General features: G+C 33.8%; 1 protein-coding gene across 3 annotated transcripts in view; it reads left to right on the forward strand.

Annotated features, from left to right (window-relative positions):
* LOC149793386 (fibrocystin-L-like) overlaps positions 1–26,096 on the forward strand; it is a 165,494-nt gene that overhangs the window by 39,281 nt on the left and 100,117 nt on the right. For all 3 annotated transcript variants that reach the window (XM_089967366.1, XM_089967365.1, XM_089967367.1), the window contains exons 13-22: positions 555–823; positions 1,367–1,458; positions 3,981–4,140; positions 5,824–5,953; positions 10,332–10,481; positions 14,008–14,168; positions 16,997–17,230; positions 20,608–20,738; positions 25,247–25,407; positions 25,545–25,702. In XM_089967366.1, the coding sequence (XP_089823492.1) occupies positions 555–823; positions 1,367–1,458; positions 3,981–4,140; positions 5,824–5,953; positions 10,332–10,481; positions 14,008–14,168; positions 16,997–17,230; positions 20,608–20,738; positions 25,247–25,407; positions 25,545–25,702 (1,646 nt within the window). The remainder of the gene's footprint in view (positions 1–554; positions 824–1,366; positions 1,459–3,980; positions 4,141–5,823; positions 5,954–10,331; positions 10,482–14,007; positions 14,169–16,996; positions 17,231–20,607; positions 20,739–25,246; positions 25,408–25,544; positions 25,703–26,096) is intronic.

Genomic DNA, 26,096 nt, shown 5'->3' on the forward strand with positions numbered 1-26,096 from the left:
TTGAAGCAATACACTTACTGAATTCAACCGATCGATGAAAATAAGATACTGCAATGCTTACTATTTGAAAAGAGGCATTTGTCACCAGAATAATCTGTTAAAAATAAAATTAATTTTGGACACACGGGATACCATCCCAGTGTTTTCGTGACTCACGATATGTTGGCCTGTTCTGTGCACAGCTTTGAAAAGATATAGAAATGTAATACATTACTTACAACTGTTTCCATCAGCATTTCAGTCGAGTAATAATTAGGTCAGGTTTATAGCTAGTTTTACAAATTCAACATAACAATGCCAATAAATGGCAAGAGATATTAAATAAATTAAACCGATCTTGTAAAAAATTAGTAAAGTTCAACATTTTATAAAAAAATATGCTATTATGTGGAAGAGAAACAACAATGAATAGAATGTAATATGTCTGTACAACTATCAGTGTTTTAAGAATTGTATCATTAATTTATAATATCATTCCTGGTAACCCTAATTTAAGAGTTTCCCTCTTAGGTCATGATTCTGAACTTAATATACATGAATTTTATTTACTGTAGGAGGTCGAGGCTTAAAATTAGAATACTGGAATGCAACCCAGAAGACTTTTCAGACTTTGGAACAAATCTGGAACCTCAGCACAAGTGCCGCTGATTATCATTCTGGTATTGCCGATGAAGCGTATTTTGAGGATCAGAATTATGATAATTTTGTTTCTCGTCTCTCTGGCTATTTCATTCCTCCTCATGATGGAGAGTACCAGTTTTTTGTCAAGGGTGATGATCGTGTCAAGCTTTACTTTAGTCAGACTGGCCCACCTGGTGGAAAGGTAATGTTTAACTTTAAAATAAAGAGGTATTATTTTAAAGATATATTAATATGAAATTTCTTTCTTATCATGGGTTATTTATATTTTTACCCTTATCTTTTATTTTAAAGAATTTTAACATTTATTTGGAAGTAGTTTTATATTAAATATTTTGCAGTTTTTAACTTTGCACTTTTTAAACTGCTAATTGGTACTATGTAACTAGGTTTGTGCTAATTTTTCTATACTTTTGGAACTTATAATTGAAGTTATATAGCTGTTAAACCCTATTAATACACAAGAGATATTACATGACTGCTTACTTTAAAATTAAAATAGGAAATAAGTCCAGCAAAAAACTGAATTTTTTAAAACATTTCATAAACTTCATAAAGAAAAGTAAGAAGATGCTGAGAAATTCATGATATTAACTTCCATCTGTTCAAAGTTACAGACTTTGAGCTGAGTTTCTTGGTTCAGTTTTTATATGGCATTACATGACGGTAGAACATTATCATGTATTATATGTTTATAAAATATAGAAAACTGTTTTCATTTGCTCAGGTTCTCATCGCAAGTTCTCCAGATTACTCTTCAGACTTTTGGAAATACAGTGAACAAAGCTCCCCTCGCTTTACTTTGACCAAAGGAAAAAGGTACTACAAGGATCCCCCTCCTTAACTTGTGACCACCTGCTTTATATGGCCAGAATCCCAAGGCACCAATGTGTTCATAAGTATCAAGGACAGCCACCCCTCTAGTGCAGCTATTGGCTGTCATATTAGTGCAAAAACTGTCAAATTTACCCCCATCAAGCAGTCACAAAATTGTTGTTTACAGATTGAAATCTCACTAATATTTGTTGATTTCTCAATTGAAAACATTAAAGTTTATTTCAGCCAATAAAGTAATTTAAGTCCATCCACAGATGTTAGGTTTTGTCACTTTGATAATTACTGGATTTAATTACCACTAATAATTATCAAGATGATTAAAAACTAATTTCAACAGTATTGATCATTTCAAGTCAGCATGCCATCTGTCTGGTCACATATATAATCAGAATACTTAATAAGTAGCTTAATGGCAGATGTTTGTAGTGATGCATAGTGGCCAAGGGATAGTGTCTGGTCACCTGATAGTAAAAAGTTATGTTAGCTATTGCAACTTCCATCTCTTAGGTTTTGAAATGTACTTAACTGGCTACCAGATGGAAAAATAAAGTAGATAACATGACAAGGTCACTTCCTTTTTTTACTACAACTGGTGATTATTCATAATTTTTAAAAACTAACATTGATTTTAGTTTTATCCCATTAAGTCCCAAACCTGATGACATTTCTGTGATTTCTAAATGTTACACCTATCATTCTTTATATTTAGTTATTACTCACATTTGTATTATCTCCCTTTAAAAGGGCCATTACTCTTATAAGCTCACTTTCCTGCTGCAGAAGAGAGTGCTTTATAAGAGGGGGACCACTACTGGAAAGGCGAACTTGCTATTTATCTCCTCTAGTATATAAATTGTTCAATCTGATATGTGAGACTCATTAGTCATGCTTCCATGAACCTTTAGTTTCATGATTTTTTTTATTTTATAGTTTCCTTTGTACATTAAGCAATCCATTTAAAAACTTGTTCACTTTGTTTTTGGACATATGCTTATTGTTAATCTATAAACTCTAGAGCTTATGTATGTTTGTTGCTGAAGATTGTACAATAGGCAAAAAATACCTAAAAGAACATAAATCATCAGCATTCAGGTATTTACACATCTGATATTATTATCTTGATTATTATTAAATTATCTGAGATAGATATCAGGTACAACAGAAGGGAATTGTTTCAAAAAGAACTTATTTTATTAGGGTTTCTGTTGACAGAGTTGTAAGAGCCATATAAAAATTATGTCAGCAACTTGGTTTCCACAAAATAACTTCACTGGTAATTGTTTTGTTGTAACCTGATTTGGTATGTTGCTTTATATTGGTAGGACACTGAAAGAGTTTTGTTTTCATTGTTTTCTCTCACACCATTTAGAAGAGTTTGATGAGACCATAAATTGGTTTGATTTCCAGCCATCGCCAGCCTAACTTTACCGAATTGTATTGGATTTCAAACAAATTTTTTATTGGACTATTTATTGAGGAGTCTATTAACGAGTACAATTTCCAGTGTTTTGTGACAGCATTTACATGAGTTAAGGCCCTTGGTTGACCATCCAATTAACTTGCGGTGTCTATAGCATCACTTTTCCAAAATTTTTGGATTTCATGTAGATTTGGCAGGAATCATTATACTGACAAGATCCTATATGAGTTTAATTTCCAGCATCCCACATTATTGTTTAAAAGTGTTACCACTCCAGATTGCTCCATTTTGAGCCAGTTGTTTTGATCAGAGCTAATTGTGATGCTCAAATCATTAATTGTTCTGATTCAGGAAAATCTGGCAACATTTGAACGTTACAAGAGTTTTCTTCATTTTTAAAAATCGAAACTTATATACTTGCATATGTGTAAAGTGTAGGTGTTATTTAAATTACGTATTCAACAAAACATTTTGGAGAATTATGTTATAATCCATTTTACTGCAATATGATACATGCTAAATGGACAGAAATAAAATGACCTTTTGTATTATCACTTTTTGCTAAAAAAGTAAGTTTCAGATTGAGGGACTTTGCAAAATTGAATGATATCAAAATTTAATATATCACAGTTATCATTTGGACGTACTTGTTTGGTTATTTTGTTTTTAATGCTTTACCATTAATGTTGTTGTGCATGTTGTGTTATGCTTATCTGTCCATCTTTTTGCCTACATTTTGTGCTCAGGTTAGTTTCAGGCATTTGCAGGGGCAGTTGTGTTTTTTTAAAAATCACATTTCTAGTTTGTCAAGTTGAAAACCAGCCTATTATTCACTACTGTGAATTGCAAAGATTAAATATCATTAGTGCACAAAGTTTTGAAATTCACCATATTTGTAAATGGAAATTTGTGAATTTCCTAAAAGCTCTATGCCTATTAAATTTTACAAAGGATAATATCTCGTGAACATTAGATTTCTAGCTAAACTCATAAAACATGTTCTTCTTGTGGTATTGTAATGCAATAGAGCATATTTCAGTAAATATATTTTTTTTAGCTAAAATGCTTCATTTCTTTTTCATAGCTATTACCTAGATGTACTACACTTGGAATATACTGGTGGTGCTTCTGTTCAGGTTGGGGCCAAATTTTTCAACACCACCTTGACGAGTGCCTATTCTGGCAATGTGCAACAGGAGCAACAGAGGTTTCGAGTAAACTCCACAGTATTGGATGAGATCCAGGTGAGAGCAAAACTTATCCACGTTCTGACCAATTTACTGAACCATTGAATCTTTGTTTTGTTGTCCTGGAAAGAATTTCACAAAACTGCATGACTTGATTCTTATGATATCAATTTTTTTCCAGTTTTATTCAGCTTCAACATTGGCACCATTTTTACAGATGCAGAGGAATATTGTAAGCTTCATGGCCATTTGTCTCCTCCTCTTGCCATCCAGCGCTTGTTAGTGCAACGAGTCATGCAACTTTTGATGGATTGCCATGATTTTGTCATTGGCTGTAGATATGCATATCAACAAATCACTTTGATCCCATGAATTTGGTTAGAGTTATATGCAGCTTAACGCAGTGTATAACATAATCTTGTTAAGACAACTAGTCCAACCCCCAGTTTTTGATGGATTACTTTGAAACTTGGTAAATATTACAGTTATCACCTAATATGCAACTAGTTTTTGGTTATTGATGAGCCAGATAGTCGCAAACTAGTTTTGCACTTGATACATGCTCTGGTCATGATTTAATGATAAATGTTTTTGCTCCATGACTTTGGTAAGAGTTGCTGCCCTTTGGGTTTATAACTGGATGCAGCGTATGGCATACATTCGTGAATGCAGCTTTTCTCTTGCTGTTTTTTGCTGTAAAACTTAGCTCATATTACCGTCATCATTTAACAATGCACATCTTGACAAATTTTTATGCTTCCATGCTTTTTGTAGGAGTTATTGCCCTTTTATTGACAACTGGTTGCAGTGAATGACGTACCTTTGTGAATAAACACTCTTGCATCTTCTGTGGATTGCTTGTGAAACTTGTTTCATATTATGATTGTCATCAAAATATATGTATGTTGACAATTGTAATATTTTCCAAAGAGAAACTGTATTATATGATGTATGCTGGGACAGAGGGAAGTGGTGTCTCTCTCTCTCTCTCTCTCTCTCTCTCTCTCTCTATATATATATATATATATATATATATATATATATATATATATATATATATATATATATATATATATATATATACATACACAAATGATATTGTATAAAACAGTCCTTTCATGTGTACTGGATTCAGCAAGGGATTGACTGTGTCAGGGATTGATTAAGATAAATGCAATAAACTGCCAAATGAACAGTGCAAAATTGGTTTCTAACCAGCCTAAGTGCTTTCAACTCTAATTGAGTCTTTTTCAAAGACAAATGCAAAACAGAGACAAGACAAACATAAAAATCCAGAAAAAGCATTGAGGTTACAGAATTTTACATGACTTACTTCTGCAGGAATAAAAGCTTGAAATTTTGTGTTGTCCTAGAAAGCGATTAGCCATACTACCATCTGTTTTTTTAACGTAAATTTGCATAACCACAAATTATATCCCAGATATTTAATTTTGTTAGAATTATTGGTTATTGGTTGACTAATAAGGAAATTGAAAGAACTATATTTAATTGAAAATGTGCAGGCAAAAACATAAAAGACTCATTTAGAGTAGAAAGTGCTAAGGCTAGTTAGAAACTAGTTTTGCATTATTTTCAAAATTGGGCTGTGACAATTGCAATGTAAAGGTTTGCTGAAGGATGAAGATCTTAAGAGATAACTTTTATCATAGATGGAATTAAATTTACAGTTTCCTTTGTATTGTACATGATTTCTAAATTTTGACCTTTATCTCCTTGTAGAGAGTAGATTTTAGTAGTTTCACAAAAAGGGCTGAAACCATGGCAGTTCAAGATGTGCAGATTGTGGTGGCTGCTGGTGGAAGCATCAGCGATGCCAAAGTCCGCCTTGGTCTCTTTGGAGTGTTCACATGTGAGTTTACTAGTTAAACATAATTTATTGCCTTTAAACAACTGAAGATACATAGTTACAAGAGAGAGAAAGAAGAAGGAAGAGTATGGTTTACATGCAAGTCAGAGTTAAATTATCAGCGCAGGAATATTTATTTCAAAGTGAAATTCAAAGCTGTGGTACATTGACAAACCTGCCAACCCTTACAATTTTGACGTAAGTCTTACAAAAATGACCCATAAAATACTGACTTATGGAATAAATGGAAAAAACTATGGAAATATGATTGCTGCAGTAAATTCTGTGTAATTGGATCATCTGTGTTTGATTTGGATCTGGGTTTCATATTAGCTTTAGTGGAATTAGACAACCACTTTACAGTGGTGCTCGGACACTTTAAACTGCACATATTTTCCATATAAAGTGTTTGCATGATCAAACTGTTGATAGATATTTTTCTTAAAGATGAAAGGAAAAATAAGACTCTTTAAATTTTTAATAGTTAGTGCAGAAGAATAAACATGAATATTCATATTGTTCTGAATAAAAATAGGAAGGGACACAATTTCATTTATTGGACATTACGGTCAATTTGCATATGTCACATGGCAGGTGATGTAATTTCTGTTGTAATGTTAAATGAAAAAAAAAATTGAAAGAATTACATCAACTTGAAACTGAAGTTTATGCAGTTGTGTTAGAGGTAAATAAGGTGTATGTGTACTTTACACATTTTTTCAGATGAACATTTACTCTTGATGCATCAGATTGGAATAACAAACTGTTTAAATGCATGTTTTCCAACTTGACAATAGCAGTACATATTTTTTCATACCTTACTGAAAACTGGTTAAACTTAGGGAAAACAATCTACAGCCGTACTGAAACATTCTTGTTATTATTAGTAGGTCTGCATTGATGTGCCCAACTGTCTTATTATTGGCGATCAAAGATGTGCAATGCTGGTATTTTTTCATGTGAAAATTTTGTGTTTTTAAAACTTGATTGACAGTGTTCAGATTCTTGGATATATGTCATAAAAATTTATCATTGCTATTTATTTAATAATGAAACTGGAATAATAAAATGATGTTATTTGTTTTAATTCTTGGATAATTGATAGCTGGAACAGATTGTGTTTTAACTATCTCACATAAATTTTTGTCCCTGTATTTGTACATAAGACCACTGATCTCTGTCCCTCATGTTAAGAGATGTAGTATCTGTACATGTATTTACATTCATGCATCAGACTTTATTTCTGTTCTATAACTTTAAAGTTGTTTGAAATTAATGGGTGAAACTTTGTACACTTGTACTTCATCACTTGATTCTTTATCACATACCACATTGGAGAGTTGTCTTCCCATGGCTCAATGTTTTATGCAGCTTAACATTTTGTTTTCATGACTTCCTCTTTGACTTCGTAAGTTTAAAACCATTTCAGATTTGAAACTTGATAATATGCATATTTGTCATGAAACTGATGATAGTACACATTTTATGACAGACAGTGAATTAACATTTGATTAAAAAGATTTGTTAGACATTTTATCAGATCTTCATTCAAAATAATCCATGTTTGAGGTTAAAAATATTAAAGGGCATTTATTGATTAGGTTACTCCTTTAAGGCTAAGAATAGCAGTGGGACTAACATTAATATCACTATAATTTCATATCAAGTGTTATGTTGGTTCAAATTTTCAAGGAATGTATGCCAAATTTGGCAAGAACACAAAACTTAGAACGAAACCTTGTGTGCATTTGATAGTAAATACATAATGGGAACAGTGATTCAGCTTACAAGTCTATGAACAAAGGTGACCTGTCAATCATTCAGTTGATACTTATACTTTTGGCCTAAGTCTGTTAAAAAACATACAAGACAACCATCCTGGGCAATAATATAAAGGGAGCTAACTACCTCCTTACTGTATCAGTAAACAAAGATATATAACATGAAGAACAGAGGGAAAGCTTGAAAAATCTATGACTGAAACCTTTTTTCTACCCAAATATATTTTTGCTAAATATGTGTGGTGAATAGTTTTTGCCTCAAATAATAATAATAATAATAATAATAAAATAGTATTTTGGTCCCTGGTCAAGAAGGGTGAATCTGCATTTAGAAGTCATGACTAGGTCTTTTTTGGTCTTTTTCCATTTTTTTCTCCTATTGACAGGTTTGAGTATATGACATTGTATATATGGACCATGGTGTCTAAAATAAAGAATTTATCTTTTAGTCTCATTGTAAATCAAAATAAATTTAATATAATACTTTAGTAATCATCAGAAATCTTAAACAGTGTCATAATTCACCTGAAAATGCAGCTGTGGTGACATTATCTTATAACCAGAAAGCATCGGTTAATAATTGCAACTCTCAGTAAGTTTTCAATTAGAAGTGAAACCTAAATCATATTGATTATAAAGTGAGTGTTGAGGTTCAAGTTTAAAATATCTATTATTATACATTTTGATGTTTCTTTCATCCACCATATTTAATGATGGCGAAATTCACTTTACCATTTGTCACAGGTAAAGTATACTGTATATACTAACATATAAGTGGGATCCCACTGCAATTGCACAGACCTAGATCTGCCATTGCACAATGCATGGGCAGATCTGAGTCTGTCCAGTTAGTCAGGTGTAATCAGTGGAACAAACAACACAGACCCAGATCTGCCATTGCATAATGTGTGGGCAGATCTGAGTCTGTCCAGTTAGTCAGGTGTAATCAGTGGAACAAACAACATATACCCTGATCTGCTACCTCATTGTGCATTGGCAGATTAGGGTCTATGTTGTTGCAGGTGGATTCAAGTTACAAGAGAGTATATATAGTAGGCATGTTACTTGCTATTGTTGCATTTACCAAAATATGTGTACAGCCTTACTAAAGTGCATGGTACTATATTACTGAAGATAGATTTTATGCTCATTGTGGTAGCAACAGGTATATATTTCTTCCTTAATTGGATCAAATTTTTGTCCATAGTTGTTTGAATAGTTGATAATACATATTGATAGAGACTGATAAACACAGCATGTCTTTGAATTGATTAAATTGAACAGAGCCTATGATTTATCATCCAAGATAAATTTATATCTGTAGTCACATTGTCTAGCATAACATGCTGAATGAATTTTTTGACGATTCTGCTTCTTAAGAACTAAACTATGTTTAAATTTTCTTTTTTTTAAATAATGTTCTTTTTCATGTATTTTTATTGATAATTGAATATTCATTATTCTAGTTTGCGGAAGTGAGTCTATTTTTGGTAAATATGTTGTCCTATGAACAAGACTTTGCATTACTGTTTATACTAATGTGGGGGTTGGGTTCACAAGTATAAATACTAGTGCAAAGTTTTATTTATAGAACTTAGTAAATCCATTGCAAGTAATTCCAGTCATTTAGAATGTAATTTGATGTGAAAATAAGTAAAGAAACCATATGTGGACACTTTATTATATTACAGACTAAATTTATATTATGTTGGATGCATATACAGATAAATTTGTTGACATCATCAAGTCTCATATTATGGACATGTGCTACAAAACTTTTTTGAAGCAGAAAGGTTAAGAACTTCTACTATGACTACAAAGCAACTTATCTACAAAACAGCAACAAAATTATACAACTAATTTTGATTTATACTATACACAAACTCGTGTAATAATACTTTAAAAAAATCAATGCTCATCTCCAGTATATGGAAATGAAGTTTATAAACAAATTAATGTATGAAATTTCTTGTGAAAAGACATTTTAATTTGAATGAATAAAGTCAGGAACAGCTTTCATAAAATTTGCTGGTGGAAATTGGAAAAAGAAGACCATGAAATCTGCAGTTAATTCAAGACTGAATACTTTTGTTTGAATATGATTTATTATTGCATGTATTGTGTAATTTACACAATGTAGCAGATATAAGACAATGAGTTCATTCAGCCAAAGTAACTTAACTGTATTAACTGTTTTGCAGTTTAAAAGACAGTGCTGTATTTTAGAAGCTTGGTGTTTGTTACAATAGCACATCTAAAAATAGGATTGGAGTTAAAAATCCAGATGCCAGTCTGTGTTTTAAACGTTCCTAAAAAACATTGTTTTGTGATAGAGAGTTGTAAGGACAGGGTTATCAAAATATTTTATTGCTTGAATTATCAATGGTGGAGATAATTATTGTCTTCCAAAAATGGCATTTTTTTATGTACTTAAATTATTGGAAATGGCTGTCAGAGGGGAGAAATGGTCCTATTTTCTTCACAGGTGAGTCATTTATTTGGGGTCTTTAAATTCTTGATTTGTTATAACTAAATAATCCATGAAAGTGTGCACCTATTAGATAAAAGTAAATCTATACTGTTTCTCTTTTACAATGCAGGCCCAATTGCTCTTGGTTCCACAAGTGACGTGGATGTGATGGTAGCCCTGAATAGTCTCCCCTGGCTGGATAGCACAGAATCTTTTACAGTTGTCTCTACCCCTGTTACTAATGGAGTCAAATACACGATCACCATCAATTCCAAAAGAGGTCAGTTCCTATGCGCAGTCCTTTTTAGTTCTTGATTTATGCAAGTTGATATTACTTAAGATGAATATTTTCACACAAGGCAGGTCTTTTTGAAAATGTGGACCTTTGGATTAACTCTACTGGTTTATGAGCTGCAAGTTTGCAGCTTTTTTTTGGTTATGCTGTTGTTGTTGTGGGGTTTAACAACATTTTTCAGCGATAGATAGGTTGTACATGGTAGCCAGTATAACTTGTGGAAGAAGAAACTGGGAAAACTCTGGGAAGAACCACTGACCCATGAGAAGCTACTGACAAGCTTTTTCATGTACTCACATTAGCCAAGGCTGAGACTGAAATCCACACGGACATAGGTGAGATGGCAGTGATCTAGAACAGTGAGTGCTTTAGACCACTCACCCACTCGTGGACCCTTTTTTTGTGGTTAAGTCACTTTTGTGCAAATGATAGTTCTGGTGAAGATTGTCAGATCGTGTGGCATGGTTTGTGGCACCTGATATATAAAGTCAAAAGGTTTATCAGAAATTTTTATATCAAGGTTTCTTTTATTGATTAACCAGAAAGTTTACCAGAAATTATGCCCACCTTTTTGGTTATTGATTAGCCAGATAGTGGCAAACATTCTGGCAATGTTATCCACATAGAATGCAGTTTATTATGTGAATCATATGAAAACAGAAGCTGCATGATCCTCAACTTTAAATTTAAATTTATTTAATTTTTTTTATTTCATTGCTGCTTTGTTTATGCATTAGTTTTTTAGACTGACAAGAAACTACTTAATTTTGACATTTATATTGCCAGACCTGTATGGTGCTCTTATGTTTACCATTTTTTTAAAATATAATATTGTGTTATGGATATGTGGCCTAAATTACAGAAATAATCAATCTTTAATATTTTATGCACATGTGCACAAGTTTGTAATGGGGCAGTTTCAAATCAGCTTTGCTGTGCTTTGAGCTAATCAAACCATATTGATGATATGGGTGTCCTTCTTGTACACTGTCAAGCCATAACCATGCTGGACATTTATATTGCAAAACAAATCATAGCATCATAGTAGAAATATTTAACACTGAATAAGTTCTATGATGACGAAAATAATGTATGATGAAGGTCACTGTTGGGTATATTTGATTTTGTATCGTGTGCTTGACCTTTGTCCATCACTGAGGGTTGACATTCAATCAACCTGACTTTTGTCATGTTGTTAAAGATATTTACTTGGATTTGAGCTCAGGACCTGGGTTTAAACCTGGGAAATTCTATTGTCTGCCTGATATTTGTCATGATGTTTGCTTGAATTTAAGTTCAAAGCCTGGCCTTGTTTACCAGATTGGTATTTTCTGGAAGCAAACTTGTTTAAAAGTTTGATAGGAAAGTGAACCACATTCTAGGCATTTTGTTGTGTAGTAGATTAGGTGACAGTCTGTATATAATGGATTGGGTGGAAACTTATTTATTCCTGTCTTAATATCGGAACATGGAATCACTTTTTGTTGCATTCAGTTATTATCTGAGAGGAATTATTTAAATTATTGGAATTGCAAAGTGCTTATTAACTTTAGACTAAAACACTGCTTTGGGATTATTGGAATTCATTCAAAGACATTCTAGATTATGATCATTGTCATACATCAAGACTGTTAGTACATCAGCACATTCAAAAGTCTTGGAATTCATTAATAACATTCTATACTTTTGGACTTTCATTAGAACAATTAGGATTATTTGAAGATTTAAGTCACAATACTGCAAGTTCATTTTAAATTTTCAATATGTATTCTGGGGAAATTGTTGGTTGAATCTTACACGTGTTGGTTTTGCTTCTTTCTCTTACTTAGTTTAAGACAATAGAGTTTTAACTTGACAAATACTTATTTGACTTTTTTTTTTAAAATCATGGAGCACGTGCAAAACATCAGTCGATAATGGCAGACATTAAATGCACTTATGGGGTCACTGTTTTCAAACTGCTTTGGATTTAGCTTAAATCTCTACTGACTCGGGAAATCACTCAATCAAATGGTGAGCAATGTTAACAGTTCTCAGATTTGTGGCTGTTTGTAATGGCCTCTGTTCCTGTGCAGCAGTAGTTTGTGTGCATAGATGTTGATCGACTCTTTAACCCTTGCTCAAACCAGGCTTTTACTTGATCCAAGATTTTGACTGAGTTCCAAAATACGATATGGTCAGGGCAAACGTTGTTGATGTGCCATCATGAACTTGATCTTCTATGTTCACTAAATCTCACTTTTAGTGTTCTTTCTGTGTCCCCAATATAGTTGTAATGGTACTGACTTTCACTCTGTCCATCACGCTTAATGTGATAGATAGGTTCACAAATATCTTTCTTATCAGACTTATCCTTTGGGTGAACTAGCATATGTCTTAGTGTCTGGTACGGTTTAAAACATGCTAATTTTGTATTGTTGAAAAATGCATTTCAGGCATTTGGAAGACCCTTTTACATATAGTAGGATGATGTTATCTTTTGGTTCTATTTTCAAAGTTGGTCTAATCTTCCTGGTATTGTCATTAGGACTAACATTTAGCCTGTTGGAAACCATCTTTATCGCCTATTGGCAGCATTGACATGATCTAGTTCTTCTTTTAAATCTTTTGGGTCAGATGTAACAACATTGGTTCTATGATGTAATTTTTATGACCACCACAAGTTTCTGATCTAATGGATGGTGTGAGTCAAAGTCAAGGTACTGGTCGGATGCATATTTTTATGATAAACTGTAATTTTCAAAGTGTCATTGATGTTTCTAATGGTGTTTGCTTCCGAAAAAATAATCTGCCATTTTTTTCCTTTTGATGGTGAATTTAATATCTGGATCAGTGCTATTAATGTGTTCTGTTGCATGTTCTACCTTCTGCTTAGTGTGTGTGTGATCAACATATCTGTACCACTAACATGGGGGATGTGGAGTTGTGATGAGTGCTAACAACTCAAAAATGTTTCATATATAAATTTCACACTGGTGACCCTTTAGTAGCTCCATGTATTTGAAGGTAGGAAGTTCCATCATACACAAAATATGTGCACTTCAAGCACATCTCTAACAGTCTTGTTACTTGTTGTGGTGACAATGGTGTCCTCTGTGTAAGGGTACTGTCAGATGCCCAGTTTAAAGATTGGTTAAAGAATCGATCTACATCTATATACACAGACTGATGCTGAACGGGGAGGGGGGTGCTGTTAGAACCTGCCCTATATCTGGGACAATCTGTTAACATCGCTTACCATTTCATCGAGTGCTGTTAACAGTCAGTAGAGATTAAAAAATCAGTCTGCTGATGAAGTTCTTAGTGTGAGGAAGAAAGCTTCAGGTTAGCTTCTCAATACCATTTGTGTATGTGATTGAACAGTTAAAACATTGTTAAATATGAATAATAATGCTACATAGTTAAATTTTCACTAACCGTTGGATGTCAAGACCCTGGGGATATATGGTCCTCTCTTTATGACCTTACATTGATGACATCATATATTCTTTATTTTAATAATTTGTTTCAGGAGACTTTGATAAAATAGAAGTCAGGGCTGTGGCAGGTACCCCTAATGTTACAGCCCATGTTACTGTAGTAACAAACGGAGTCTCAGACATGTTCACCATATCTCTTGCAATGGAGGGCATTCCATCTGGCATTTTCACCAGCAATGCAACCACTGATCAGGTAATGTGACTTGATTTAACTCCGTAATTATGGAGCCTGCATATCACAGATGGTGAGACATAGATAAAACATTCCCTTGGGTGAATTTTTATATTTAAATTGTTCTTGTTGGTAATGGTTTTAACAGCACATTCAACACACTATTGACAATATAATGAAAAGGGTATGGGATCTAAGTGCCTTTTACAAGGACACACTGAGGCGGCCAACCCAGGCTGTCCTGAGTGGGTATTGAACTTGTGATCATTGGATTACAAATCTGCAGTACCAGTTGAGCTGCCTCAGCTTGCATTGTTATCATCAGGGTTATCATTCTGAATTAATTTTATGTTTGTATTTGAGGCATTTTAATTCCAATGTGCTTATTGCAGTTTCAGTTTTGTTTTACAAAAGAGATTGTATTACTAATATAATAACAATGGTGTTACTAAAATTAAGAACAAAATACAGCTGTGTTGGCTTTATGTTAACTTATGTCAAGGGAGGCAACTCAAAGTTAGGCATGTGAATTGATCTGATTGTACTTGTCGTCCTTGGATATTGTTCCACTTGAAATAATTCTTAAAACAGTTATAAAAAATTATTTTTAAAAGAAATGACAATGATTTACCGAGTAATGTTTTGAATGTTAAAATAAATGCTCCAGTGACATAAATAAAAGACAATTTTGACAAATAATATAAAGCTTCCAGTTGACTGGCAGATATCCATTGTATGGTACAGACCATAATGCAGATTAAAATACATGTCACTACTATAGTAGTACCAAAGTCCTGTAAATCCCCAGTATGATTAGCCTGGTTTTTAAAAGTAGTAGTCACAGATGTACATAGTCAGTTCAGAGGCTTGTATTATTTTTAATATTTATCTTTTGTGAAAAACAGCAAAACCCTAGTAATGAGGACTCCTTTGACAGGGCTTCATTGCATCAGTCAAGTATGTCGTTTTTCTTTAGAGTTGATCCATATTGTCTGGGGCGAATGAGATCTTTGCTCTTTTATTTAATAAGTGATTATTGCTTTTTGGTTCATATGCTAGCCTACATGTAAACTTGATCTTAAAATAGAATTGCTAATTGTTTTATGAAAGTTAAATATCATTATCCTTTTATAAAATTTGAGTTGGAATAAATTGGACTGTTGCAATACTTTAACTATAAATAACAAATAAAATCCATACACAGCAGTTATGAATATTTTCCCATTTTAAACATGTTGCATTTTAAATAATGGTAATCTTGCACAAACCGGTTATGGCAGACCACCTGTCTTGATAGATCAATTTTGGTTGGCAGAATGGGTGGTCTTGCAAGATAGGTTGTAGTTTTTATTATACATTTTGTAATGAGATAATTGAAATGTACCAGCAGGAGAAAATTGACATTGCAACAGTGGTTTTACCATTTTTAATGCCATAGTGGCAATATCACATTTGGAACTACTGTTATTCATCCAGAGAGATAAAGTTCGTCAATGAATTAACCATGTTCTGTGAAATTTTCTATGCTGAAAAAGACTGAAATGTTCTCATTGTGTGATTAACCAGGAAGCATATGTGAAACCAAAGCTTGAGTCAATCAAACAATGCTTTTCAATTGATTGCTCTGTCTGAGAAAAAAAAAAGTTGTCTCAAACAAATTTAAAGTAAAATCATGAGAAGAAAATGGGTATTTTGTTTCAAAAAAAGAAAAATCCCAGAGGTAATTATTGATAGACATGTGAAACAAAATCTTGTTTAGATGGCTAGAGTGTTGCATTGAGTTGGAGATTGGTGACAATGAATCTGTAACAGTTAAATTCTGTGACACTTTTGTGAAATCTGATTTAGGAAATGTGAAATTTGTATGCAGATCTATTATGGCAGCCTTGGTTCAATATTGCTTGAAGATCATCTCTGATGATGTGATATTTTTTAAGCAGACATGCTCCAACTACAGCACTGACAAACTGTTAAAACATTTCAGTGATGAACCTGAACCAATTCAGCAACTCAATGCCATCTCTTTCAGACAGCTAATCAGACATTTTTGTAAATAATGTCACAGCTAACATGTATTCTGTCAAAGAAAGAATGTGTGTGTGTAATTTGGATTTTCAACATAGCTTTTAGCAATTTTTCAGTCATATAGCTATGATGTCTGCAGTGTGGCAGTTTATAGTGATGTCTAGCACCGGGACATTATGCCGCAGATATATAGCATGATGTCCCACCCAGTCACATTATCCTGACACCAGGCTAACCCGTTCTAACACTAACCTCTTAATTTTGAGTGGCTAGTGAGGCAGCTGTTAATACCATTTGTATAAGTCTTTAGTATGACAATGATTGGGGTTTGAACCAATGACCTCCCACATCTGACACAGATCCTTTAACCACTAGGTCACCAGAGTAGTCAACAAAGAAAGAAAACCATTAACTTTATATATTATTTTACTTTTTGATTTTTTCTCTGTTTGTCTTCATATCTTGTTCACAGCACAGCATTTATTGTATCTACACAAAATGAGAGAGAAAAAAGTCCACCCAGATTAACAGCTTTTGCTTTAAAATATATTTAATTCCTTTGAGAAGATATAGAAACAAATTTCATGCAGGAAGTGGAAACATTTTGTATTTGTCACTTTGTACTTTTCTGTTTATTTCAGTGCAAAGTTTCCACTTCACTAATAAATATATCCATATCTCTATTAAAAACTTGTAGATATCCTCTGTTTATCAATGATAATTTGAATGCATTCATGAAACACTTTATAAATTGTAAACCATTTGTTCATGTTACATATTCAGATGGTAGATAACATCATCATAATTAATTTATCCTTTCTCAGGTTAAGGCAGCTCTGGAGCCAATGTTTGGTGCCAGATGTCCCAAAGCACTGACTGCACCAGCCAATGCAAAGGTGGCTGAAAATTTTGAGTCTGGCACCGGGTCATCAAATGGAGAGTGGGTGAAAGATGAAGAAGCTTTTTGTGGGCATTATTCTATCAAGAACCCTACTATTATCTTTGAGAAGAACATTAATCAAGGTTTGACATACGTCACACAGACTAAATATCAATGGGTATGTTATCTTTATAAATCACTGATAAGATTGCAGAGCTATAGTCACTGACAAATTTTCATAAAGTATGAATTTACATATCAGTGGTGGCCACTCTTTCAACAAAGTCACGCTGAGTTAATAAGACCTGCTGCATTTAGAAATTTTTAAGATACCCCAGTAATTATTGCTTGGCTAAGCACAGTTGATGGAGATACCCCAGTAATTATTGCTTGGCTAAGCACAGTTGATGGAGATACCCCAGTAATTATTGCTTGGCTAAGCACAGTTGATGGAGATACCTCAGTAATTATTGCTTGGCTAAGCACAGTTGATGGAGATACCCCAGTAATTATTGCTTGGCTAAGCACAGTTGATGGAGTTCTATAGTAATCAAGTTGTTTATCTGATAAAAGCTTGGTTCTTGTAAGATGGTTTTCAGATTAGGATTTGGAACCAAACATGGTATGCAGCATTATTTTGATGAAACCTTGAATTACGTAGATTCCCAACATTCCTTGATATCATTTAAAGAGATTATTGCCTGATTGTCTGTCTGTCTTATATCAGTGTCGGCATCTTAACTTTCCCAAGGTTGGTTGGATTTTTGCCAAATTTTAGTATTAGACTTTATGGTGATGAGACTTTGAATGAGTTTTGCCTCATGATGGCATGTGTTTCTGACTTAAGTTTCTGCAGCTTAACTTTATTCCGGAATATCAGTCTCAACCAAATTTAGCAAAAAGCTTTCTTTTGACGAGACCATAACTAGGTTTGATTTCCAGCTTTCTGCAACATCATTTACAGGAGTAATGCCCCTTTCCCATTTGTCTGTCCTTCTGGCTAAAATAGTCTGCAGCATTACGTTACCAATTATTGATGAAATTCAACTAAATCTGACTTGCAGCTTTATATTAATGAGATCTTGAAGAGAATAATTTCTAGTGTTCCATTTAGTATCATTTAGAAGAGTTACAACCCCTGATTACCCATCAGTTTCTTCTTACATGCAACTATCAAAATTTGTTAAAGAAAATTGGATTACAGCAAAATTTGGTAGGAAGTTTTTTATTGCTGAGTGTTTGAATGAGTTCGGTTTCAAGTATTCCACATCATCATTTAGAAAAGTTGTCCCTTGAATACCCAGTCTTCTAACTTTAGTTTCCCAGCAAAAGTTCCACTATTTAAGGCTCAGCAGGCAAGCAATGTAAGGAGCCCTTCACGAATGCACCAATTGCTGATAGTTCAATTTACCTGTTTTCTTCATCCCTTCTTACTCATTCACATCTCTTTTTCCTGGAACAAACTGTAGCTGCTGAATACACAACCTGTCAGTTACATAAATCGTTTTTGAAAATGTAGTTATTCATGCTAGGATCATGGTTGTTATCTGTCCCATGACTTGTTTTGTCATTCCAACCATTCTTATTTGTCTTCAGACATGATTTTTCTCCATTTTAAAGCAGAATTCTGCTTTTCTCCTGATTTGAATCAGATTTTTCTTGATACAGTCCATTTTTTTATATCATCTCCAATCCATTTTTTTAAAAAACTGTTTGTCCATTCTCATTTGCAATGACCCTTGTAAATTTTTCATTCCATATATTAGCACACAACTCTCATAAAGAGTATTCTGATTGGTCAAAGGTTTAAGTTCATCCAGTGAAACTTCATGTAATGGAAACTGATGGCAATGGAAAGAAGAAGCATGCTTGCAAAACATGGCATCCCTAGTTGTTGAGAGAGACCTTGACACAACATGTTTAGATAAAGGTTTAAAAAATGTATGCAAATGGGAATGGCTGGAGTGAAAAGTTGACAGAAATTTATTTGGTCAGTTTAAAAGAAAACTGAATGCTAGAGGACACATTTTGTGACCTCTGCTCTATGGTAATTGTGGTTGGAAGAGTTTGGAACAGCACCTCCAAAAGAAGCTGCATACAGACGAAAAACTGAAGCTCAGAAGGCATCAGGAAAAAGTGCAATTAATTGCTATAAGAAGAAAAAAGTCTTGCATGAGAGAACAGATGTAGCCCTCTGTCAGAATATGTGCATTGCATGTTGCCAATACAAGCACCAGCTTGAAAGGAAAAAGGCTTTCATTGAGAAGGAAAAGAAACAATTGCACATTGAGCCAAAAATGTCAGTGGTAACAAAAAGGAAGGCTAAAAAAATCTTTGCCAAAGTCGCAAAAAGACCTCGTCTGGCATATCAACCAGTTGTGTCTATTGGAGAAAAAGTGAATGTATGGTATTATTTGTATATAGTTGATGTACTTGGGTGTTTATTTTACAGATGTGTTATGAAAAGAGAGAAGTATATTATATTTGCTGCAAAAATTGAGAAATTTTTGTGACTTAATTATGATGTGAACACTGACATGCACATAAAATAACTTCAGCATCAATAGTATTGGAGAACAGATTCATGTGACTATAAATATTGTGAAATTATTGCAGTCAAGTTGAAGTTTATTAGTTTTTCAAATCATTATTTTGGTTTATTTTATGATCATTAAGTTGCATCAGGAGCAGTTTTTTATGAGTGTAAAATGCATTTCTGGACCCCCAAATTCTCCTTAAAATTTGTTCAGCTTTTTTTATCGAAAACCAAAATAAATCTTCTCTTCAAGGTTCTTTTCGCTCCTCATAGACTTCATAAGCCCTCTGTTGACCTATTTCCATCCCTTCCAATCGCTTCTAACATTTCCTAATAATAGTTTATTCAGCCTCCCTTAAAAATCATGTAGATTTTAAATCAGTGAAACCCTTTTTGTCTCTTAATCCTTTTGTGACGTGTTTCATTATCTCCAAGATTATGTTAGTACTGCCAAGTTCCTCGCCAACATAGGACTGTCAAATATACATTGGTTTTTCTGAAATTCTAATGTTACAGTCCAGGCCAAGTTTCATGAAATTTTTCTCATAATTTCTCCTTAAATTCAGATTTAGAGATATTAGAAAATATCTCAAAACTACCTTTTAGTTTTCAAACTGTACATGTGGAAACATTTTATTCTTGAAACGAGGGTTGAGTATATGCTGTGGAAATCCTTCGAGTTAAAGCACGACACTTATCTAGAAAATTTTAGATATTTTGACTGTTCGAATTTTTGATGCCTGTTGAATATTCCCTGATAAATTCATTTTTTGTATACCAAGCAATGAGAAAGATTAGAAACCTTAATTTGAGGTAGAATTTTAAATATGCACTGAAACTAAGGACCATTTCTTTGTTCCTCTTTCTGCACAAAAGTAAATTTAAGAAATGGTTTTCTGTTACAAAATTATTTGCAGTTATGACATACATTGTGAAGGCTAGGGTGTTCACCATGCAGTAATTCACATCACATTCTTAATACTTCATCGCAATTCACATATTTGTCCATTTCATTCCAGCTGTGTTTTGCCTACAGAGGCCACCTACATAATTGGGTGAAGCTGACCTACACCTATACTGATGCATCTGGAGTTACAGTGGGCTCCATTACTAACTCATTTGACCACCAGTTTTCTCAAGAGTTCACAAGGTTCGTAGTGTATTGTCCAAGGACAACGTCACATTGTCTCCAAATTATTTAGAGCAAATTATTAAGCTACAATGTTCAAATATCCACTTCTCTAAGACACCTTGTATTGTTTGTGTTTTTTTCATTTAAAAATTATCATTGATTTTTTTTAATTCTTACTTTAATATTAAACCTTGTTACAGACTTTTTTATTTAAATGGATTCAGATGAAGAATTTGCTCAGTTACTAAACTAGCCAGTACATTGCTACAGTAGGTGAAGACCATTTCTGCTTGAAGCTGCTACTTGCTTGACTGACTTTCAGACAAAGCAAGTATTTCTTTTAGGATTTTTTCAGTTTCTGACATTTTTTACTTGGATTCAGTTCACATGCAAGGACTCCACATTAATTTGTTTCCAAAACTTTACATTGTACAAATCTTGAATGCACTGGTTTACACAATTTGTATCTCTATTGGTCTGTATATCTTTTATTTGTTCATTCTGTATGTGTGTTTATCTTTTGATCTCTTCATTTACAGATTCCAAAATGGATATATTTACCAATTCTGCATTTCATTTGTGCTTCATTTACATGTTATTTGCATTAATTCTACATTTTAGTTGCTTTCGTTTTGCTTTACAGCCTCAGAGCTGCATTCTGATTTTACATTATTATTTGGAGTTAATTTGTATCTCTATCGGTCTGTATGTCTTTTATTTATTCATTCTGTTCATTCTGTATGTTTATCATTTGATCTCTTCATTTACAGATTCCAAAATGGATATATTAAACAATTCTGGGTTTCATTTGTGCTTCTTTATATGTCATCGGAATTCTTGATTTTAGTTGCTTTCTTTTTGCTTTTCAGATTCAGAGCTGCATTCTGATTTTACATTATTATTTGGAATGCATTTACCAAAGCTGGTATTTCCCATTTGTGATAGTATTGTTGGATGGAACTATTGCTTTCATATCTTGTTGATTTAAAAGTATACTTTAGTGAAATAGAAAATGCATAAAATTCAAATAGCATTGTAATGTACAATAAACAAATATAAAGGCTTTTCAAAAGATAACCCAACAGTTGGAACTAGTCAGTTTATTGTTGGACATGTGCCTTTCTAGCCAAGTGCAATTTTTCAGTAATAAGATTTACACAACAACTTTTTCACTATTACCCACTTCCAGATAATTATTTCTCTGTTAAACATGGTATTATTAGTGGTCAGTCTGCATTTGCCTATTGGCATGTGACAATATGGCATGCTGAAATGTAACTGTGCAGTCATTGGTAAATTTTGGCACATTTGCACAAAAAGTATGGGTCCAGGGTCAGGGATTGGCTTGTATCTAAGAAGAAAATCGTAGCATTACCCATGCTGCTTAAGCACCTGAGATTGTTGGCATTCCACTCATGTCCAGGGACACTTGTTCTTCACACCTGAATTTCGTCAGGGGTGAGTTGTCATGAAAAGGAGATCATTCCTTCAATCATGGAGAGAAGTGATGCTTTTCACAGACTGTTGTCACATTAATGACATGTCACCACTCTTAGTCTCTGCCCAGTATTTGGGTAACTTCTTTCATTCCATGTTTGAGGACAGAAAGTTACTGCATATCACAGTAAAGCGATATCGTTTCATGATTTCAGACCTGTTTAGACATAATAGAAGGGATGATATTGGCAGCACCAATGATCTTTGCAAGATGTTGACCAATATCCTTGACCTGCATATCCCCATGTTAAGTAAATTTAACTTCTTTGGGTCTTGACATGTCTTAACTTACCCACGTTTGAGTCCCTGACTTCCCCCTTACTTAAGTAGTTATCATACAAGATTTGCTTCCTGACAGCACTAGCTTCTTTGTACAGTGGGAGTGAGCTGCAATTACTGTCGTTGTAACTTAGCTATATGGAGTTTCATTCCAACAGCTTAGTTATAATAGTATGCAACCTGATTTTAACTCAAAGTATGGTCTGTAGTCTGATCTGTTGAGAAGTGAAACTGCTGGACCCAGTTGGCATTCTCAGATGCCATCTAAGGTGCATGTAGAATGTCAGTGGTGTCCATCAGAGGATCTTCCTACCAATTAAGATAGCAAAGGAATGATTAGCCTCATGGCTAAAGTGGGTCATTAAATCAGCAAACTCTGAATTTGTGTCAGATAAGGTATGTCCAGTCTACTTTTTCAAGCTTCTATTTATGCAACATGTCTGTGAAGGAGAGAGCTGAATTTCAATGGATCACTAGTAGCTGCTTTAACAGTTTCTATGCCTGTTTCATGCAAGCACAACCCCAGTGTTGAGCATGGCATGTCCAGTCTACTTTCTTTTGCTTCTATTTATGCAACATGTCTGTGTGAAGGAGAGAGCTGAATCTCAATGGATCAGGGGCGCTCACCAGATAATATGTACTTTTGAGAGAGTGACGTATGTAAGGTGAAGTAGTTTGCATTTAAAACATGCACAGTGGAGAGAATGTTGGCATACCTCTATGCTACATTAATGTAATGTGGATGATATTTCTTTTGGATATTGTACTTTTGGAAATTTTACATGATTTAAGCACACTGCTAACTAAAATGACTGCTCCCTTGTGTTAAAAAATCAGCCTGAATTAGTCTAAAGTACACTATAAATAGCAGCTATTAAAATAGGGAAAATGAATTTTGCCAGACTAGACAATACCAGCTTCTGAAACTGCAATGAATGAATTACCAAATATATAAAATGTAAATAAAAGTTATCGGCTCTTTTTTATACAATTTACCTCTGAAGTTCAGGAAGTGAAAATGAGCAAGTAGAGCTAGCACTTTTTTGAAAGGTGCACATTTGAAGTAAGGCCAAGCTGTATACTCTGTAACCCATAGTACAGCCATCAATCATACACCAAAATAAAGGGAATTAAAGGTTTGTTGCATTATACCTAAGATATACAAGGTCTTTTTTAAATAGCCAGTATAAGCAGTGAGGAAAGCCAGGGAAATTTTTTTCTTTAAAATCCTAACCCTATGCAAAATACGAAACTGTAGAGCGCCACCTCACTGGTAGCTGTCTAGACAATTACCATGCCTGATTCATGCAAGCACAGCCTTAATCTTGAGCATGACATTGGTAGAGTATGACATTGAATATGGCATTGGTAGAGTAGGACACTGAGTATGACATAGAGCATGACATTGGTTGAGTATGACATTGAGTATGGCATTGGTAGAGTAGGACATTGAGTATGACATAGAGCATGACATTAGTTGAGTATGACATTAAGTATGGCATTGGTAGAGTAGGACATTGAGTATGACATAGAGCATGACATTGGTTGAGTATGACATTGATTATGGCATTGGTAGAGTAGGACATTGAGTATGGCATTGGTAGAGTATGACATTGAGTATGACCTAGATCACGACATTTGTAGAGTATGACATTGAGTATGACCTTGATCACAACATTGGTAGAGGTTGGATGCATTTTCTCCTCCTCTTACCTATTCTCTTAAAATTATGAACTCAGAAAATGCAAGTTTAAAAGATTGGTCCAAGTAAGTCCTTTTTCCAAAAAGTATTTTCTTTTACAGTCCTGATAACCACATTTACAATAAATGTAAAAAATATAGTTGTAAAATAATTATCAGCAAATTTTATTTCTGATTTCATTTCATTCGGATAAAAATTATACAGATAGAGCTGCTGGTGTTGGTGTTATAATATCAGTGGCATCATTAAACCAATATACAGCTTGCAAGTAGAGAGCAATTGCCAGTGTAAAGAACTGGATCCTGAGTTTTTGTGGGCTTTCAACCTTGCATATTTAGTATCAGCTAAAATACAAGTAAACTGATCTTTAAAAGGATTCATGAAATGCATTTGTCTTTTTATGTATGTTCTGTTGCATTCGTCATTTCATCTGCATTCATTCAGCATATCATTTGGATTTCTTCTTTTTACTGGTTAAATTATCAGTTTCATGGTCTGTATCTATTTCTTAATCTATATCCATTTATTGGTTCTACTCAGTTGGCAACATTTGATATCATTTACTTTGAAGAAATTATGGTTTATTGTCATTTTTGTCATCTGGTGGCCTTGTGGTTAGAGCATCCGCCTCAGATGCGGAAGGTCATGGGTTCAATTCCCAGCCGAGTCATACCAAAAACTTTTTAAAAAATGGTACTAACAGCTGCCTTGCTGGGCACTCAGCATTAAGAGGTTAGTGTTAGGACTGGTCGGCCTGGTGTCAGGATAATGTGATTGGGTGGGACATCATGCTACATGTCTGTGGCATGATGCCCCAGTGCTAGACATCACTATAAACTGCCACACTGCAGACATCTTAGCGATACAACTGAAAAATGGTTAAAGCTACATTAAAGCTCTAAATCACACACACACACACACACTCACACACACACACACACACACTATGTAGATATTACTTAAACTAATATAATCATCATCCCAAGATGCTCAGACATTAAAATGATTAGATATAATTAGTAATTATTTTATTTTCATTCTTGTAAAGCTGGCATTATGAGTGTATCAACATGTATACCTGGCTGAAGAACAAACATGGAGACTTCAGTTTTGTCCTAGAGATGGTGTCGGTGGAAAGAGACTCAGATAAAATGGACATTTTCATTGATATGTTGGCCATCAGCCTTCAGGAAACCACTACAGACTATGGTAGGTTTACTACTTGAACATCAGTAAAAGAGTCATTGTTTTGAATTTTTGATTTAGATCATAACTTACAAGCCTTTTCATTTCAACATTTCAACACTGATGATATATGAAATAAAAGAATTCATGATCTTTTCAAGCTGAAATCAACCTTCAGAGGCTTGCGGCTGCTAAACCAAATGGGACCATTATCGATACAGTAACAGTGACAAGTACCTCAGCTGGGGTTTATTCCATTGATCTGAAACCATTTGACTGTGGCAATAGTTTTAGACTCTTCACAATCACCAACAGTCAGGTATGTTAAAGTTTTTGATAATGTATTCTTATCCCTGAATCACTTCAAATGTTAAAAAAGGATTACATTAAAAATCCATTTATCTGAACTATTGGAAGGACACCTGTTTAGTTTGGATGTGCAGATGTTTGGCTATATGGATCATACCAATTCTGATGTAATAAAGCTGAGGATCATGGGTTCAGTTCAGATCAGACGGCCATATTGAATTATGGGATTTGGATAGTCAGGGTTATTTTTTATTTTTTGGTTTATTATCTTGCCTACAAAGCGTGCTTGAGACATTGATATCACTTTTCAATGCAAAGCATGCTTGAGACATTGATGTCACTTCTCAATGCAAATCATGCTTGAGACATTGATATCACTTTTCAATGCAAATCATGCTTGAGAC

The sequence above is a fragment of the Sinohyriopsis cumingii genome, chromosome 8, assembly GCF_028554795.1.
Source record: "Sinohyriopsis cumingii isolate HCF-2022 chromosome 8, ASM2855479v2, whole genome shotgun sequence".
In the NCBI taxonomy this organism is placed as follows: domain Eukaryota; kingdom Metazoa; phylum Mollusca; class Bivalvia; order Unionida; family Unionidae; genus Sinohyriopsis; species Sinohyriopsis cumingii.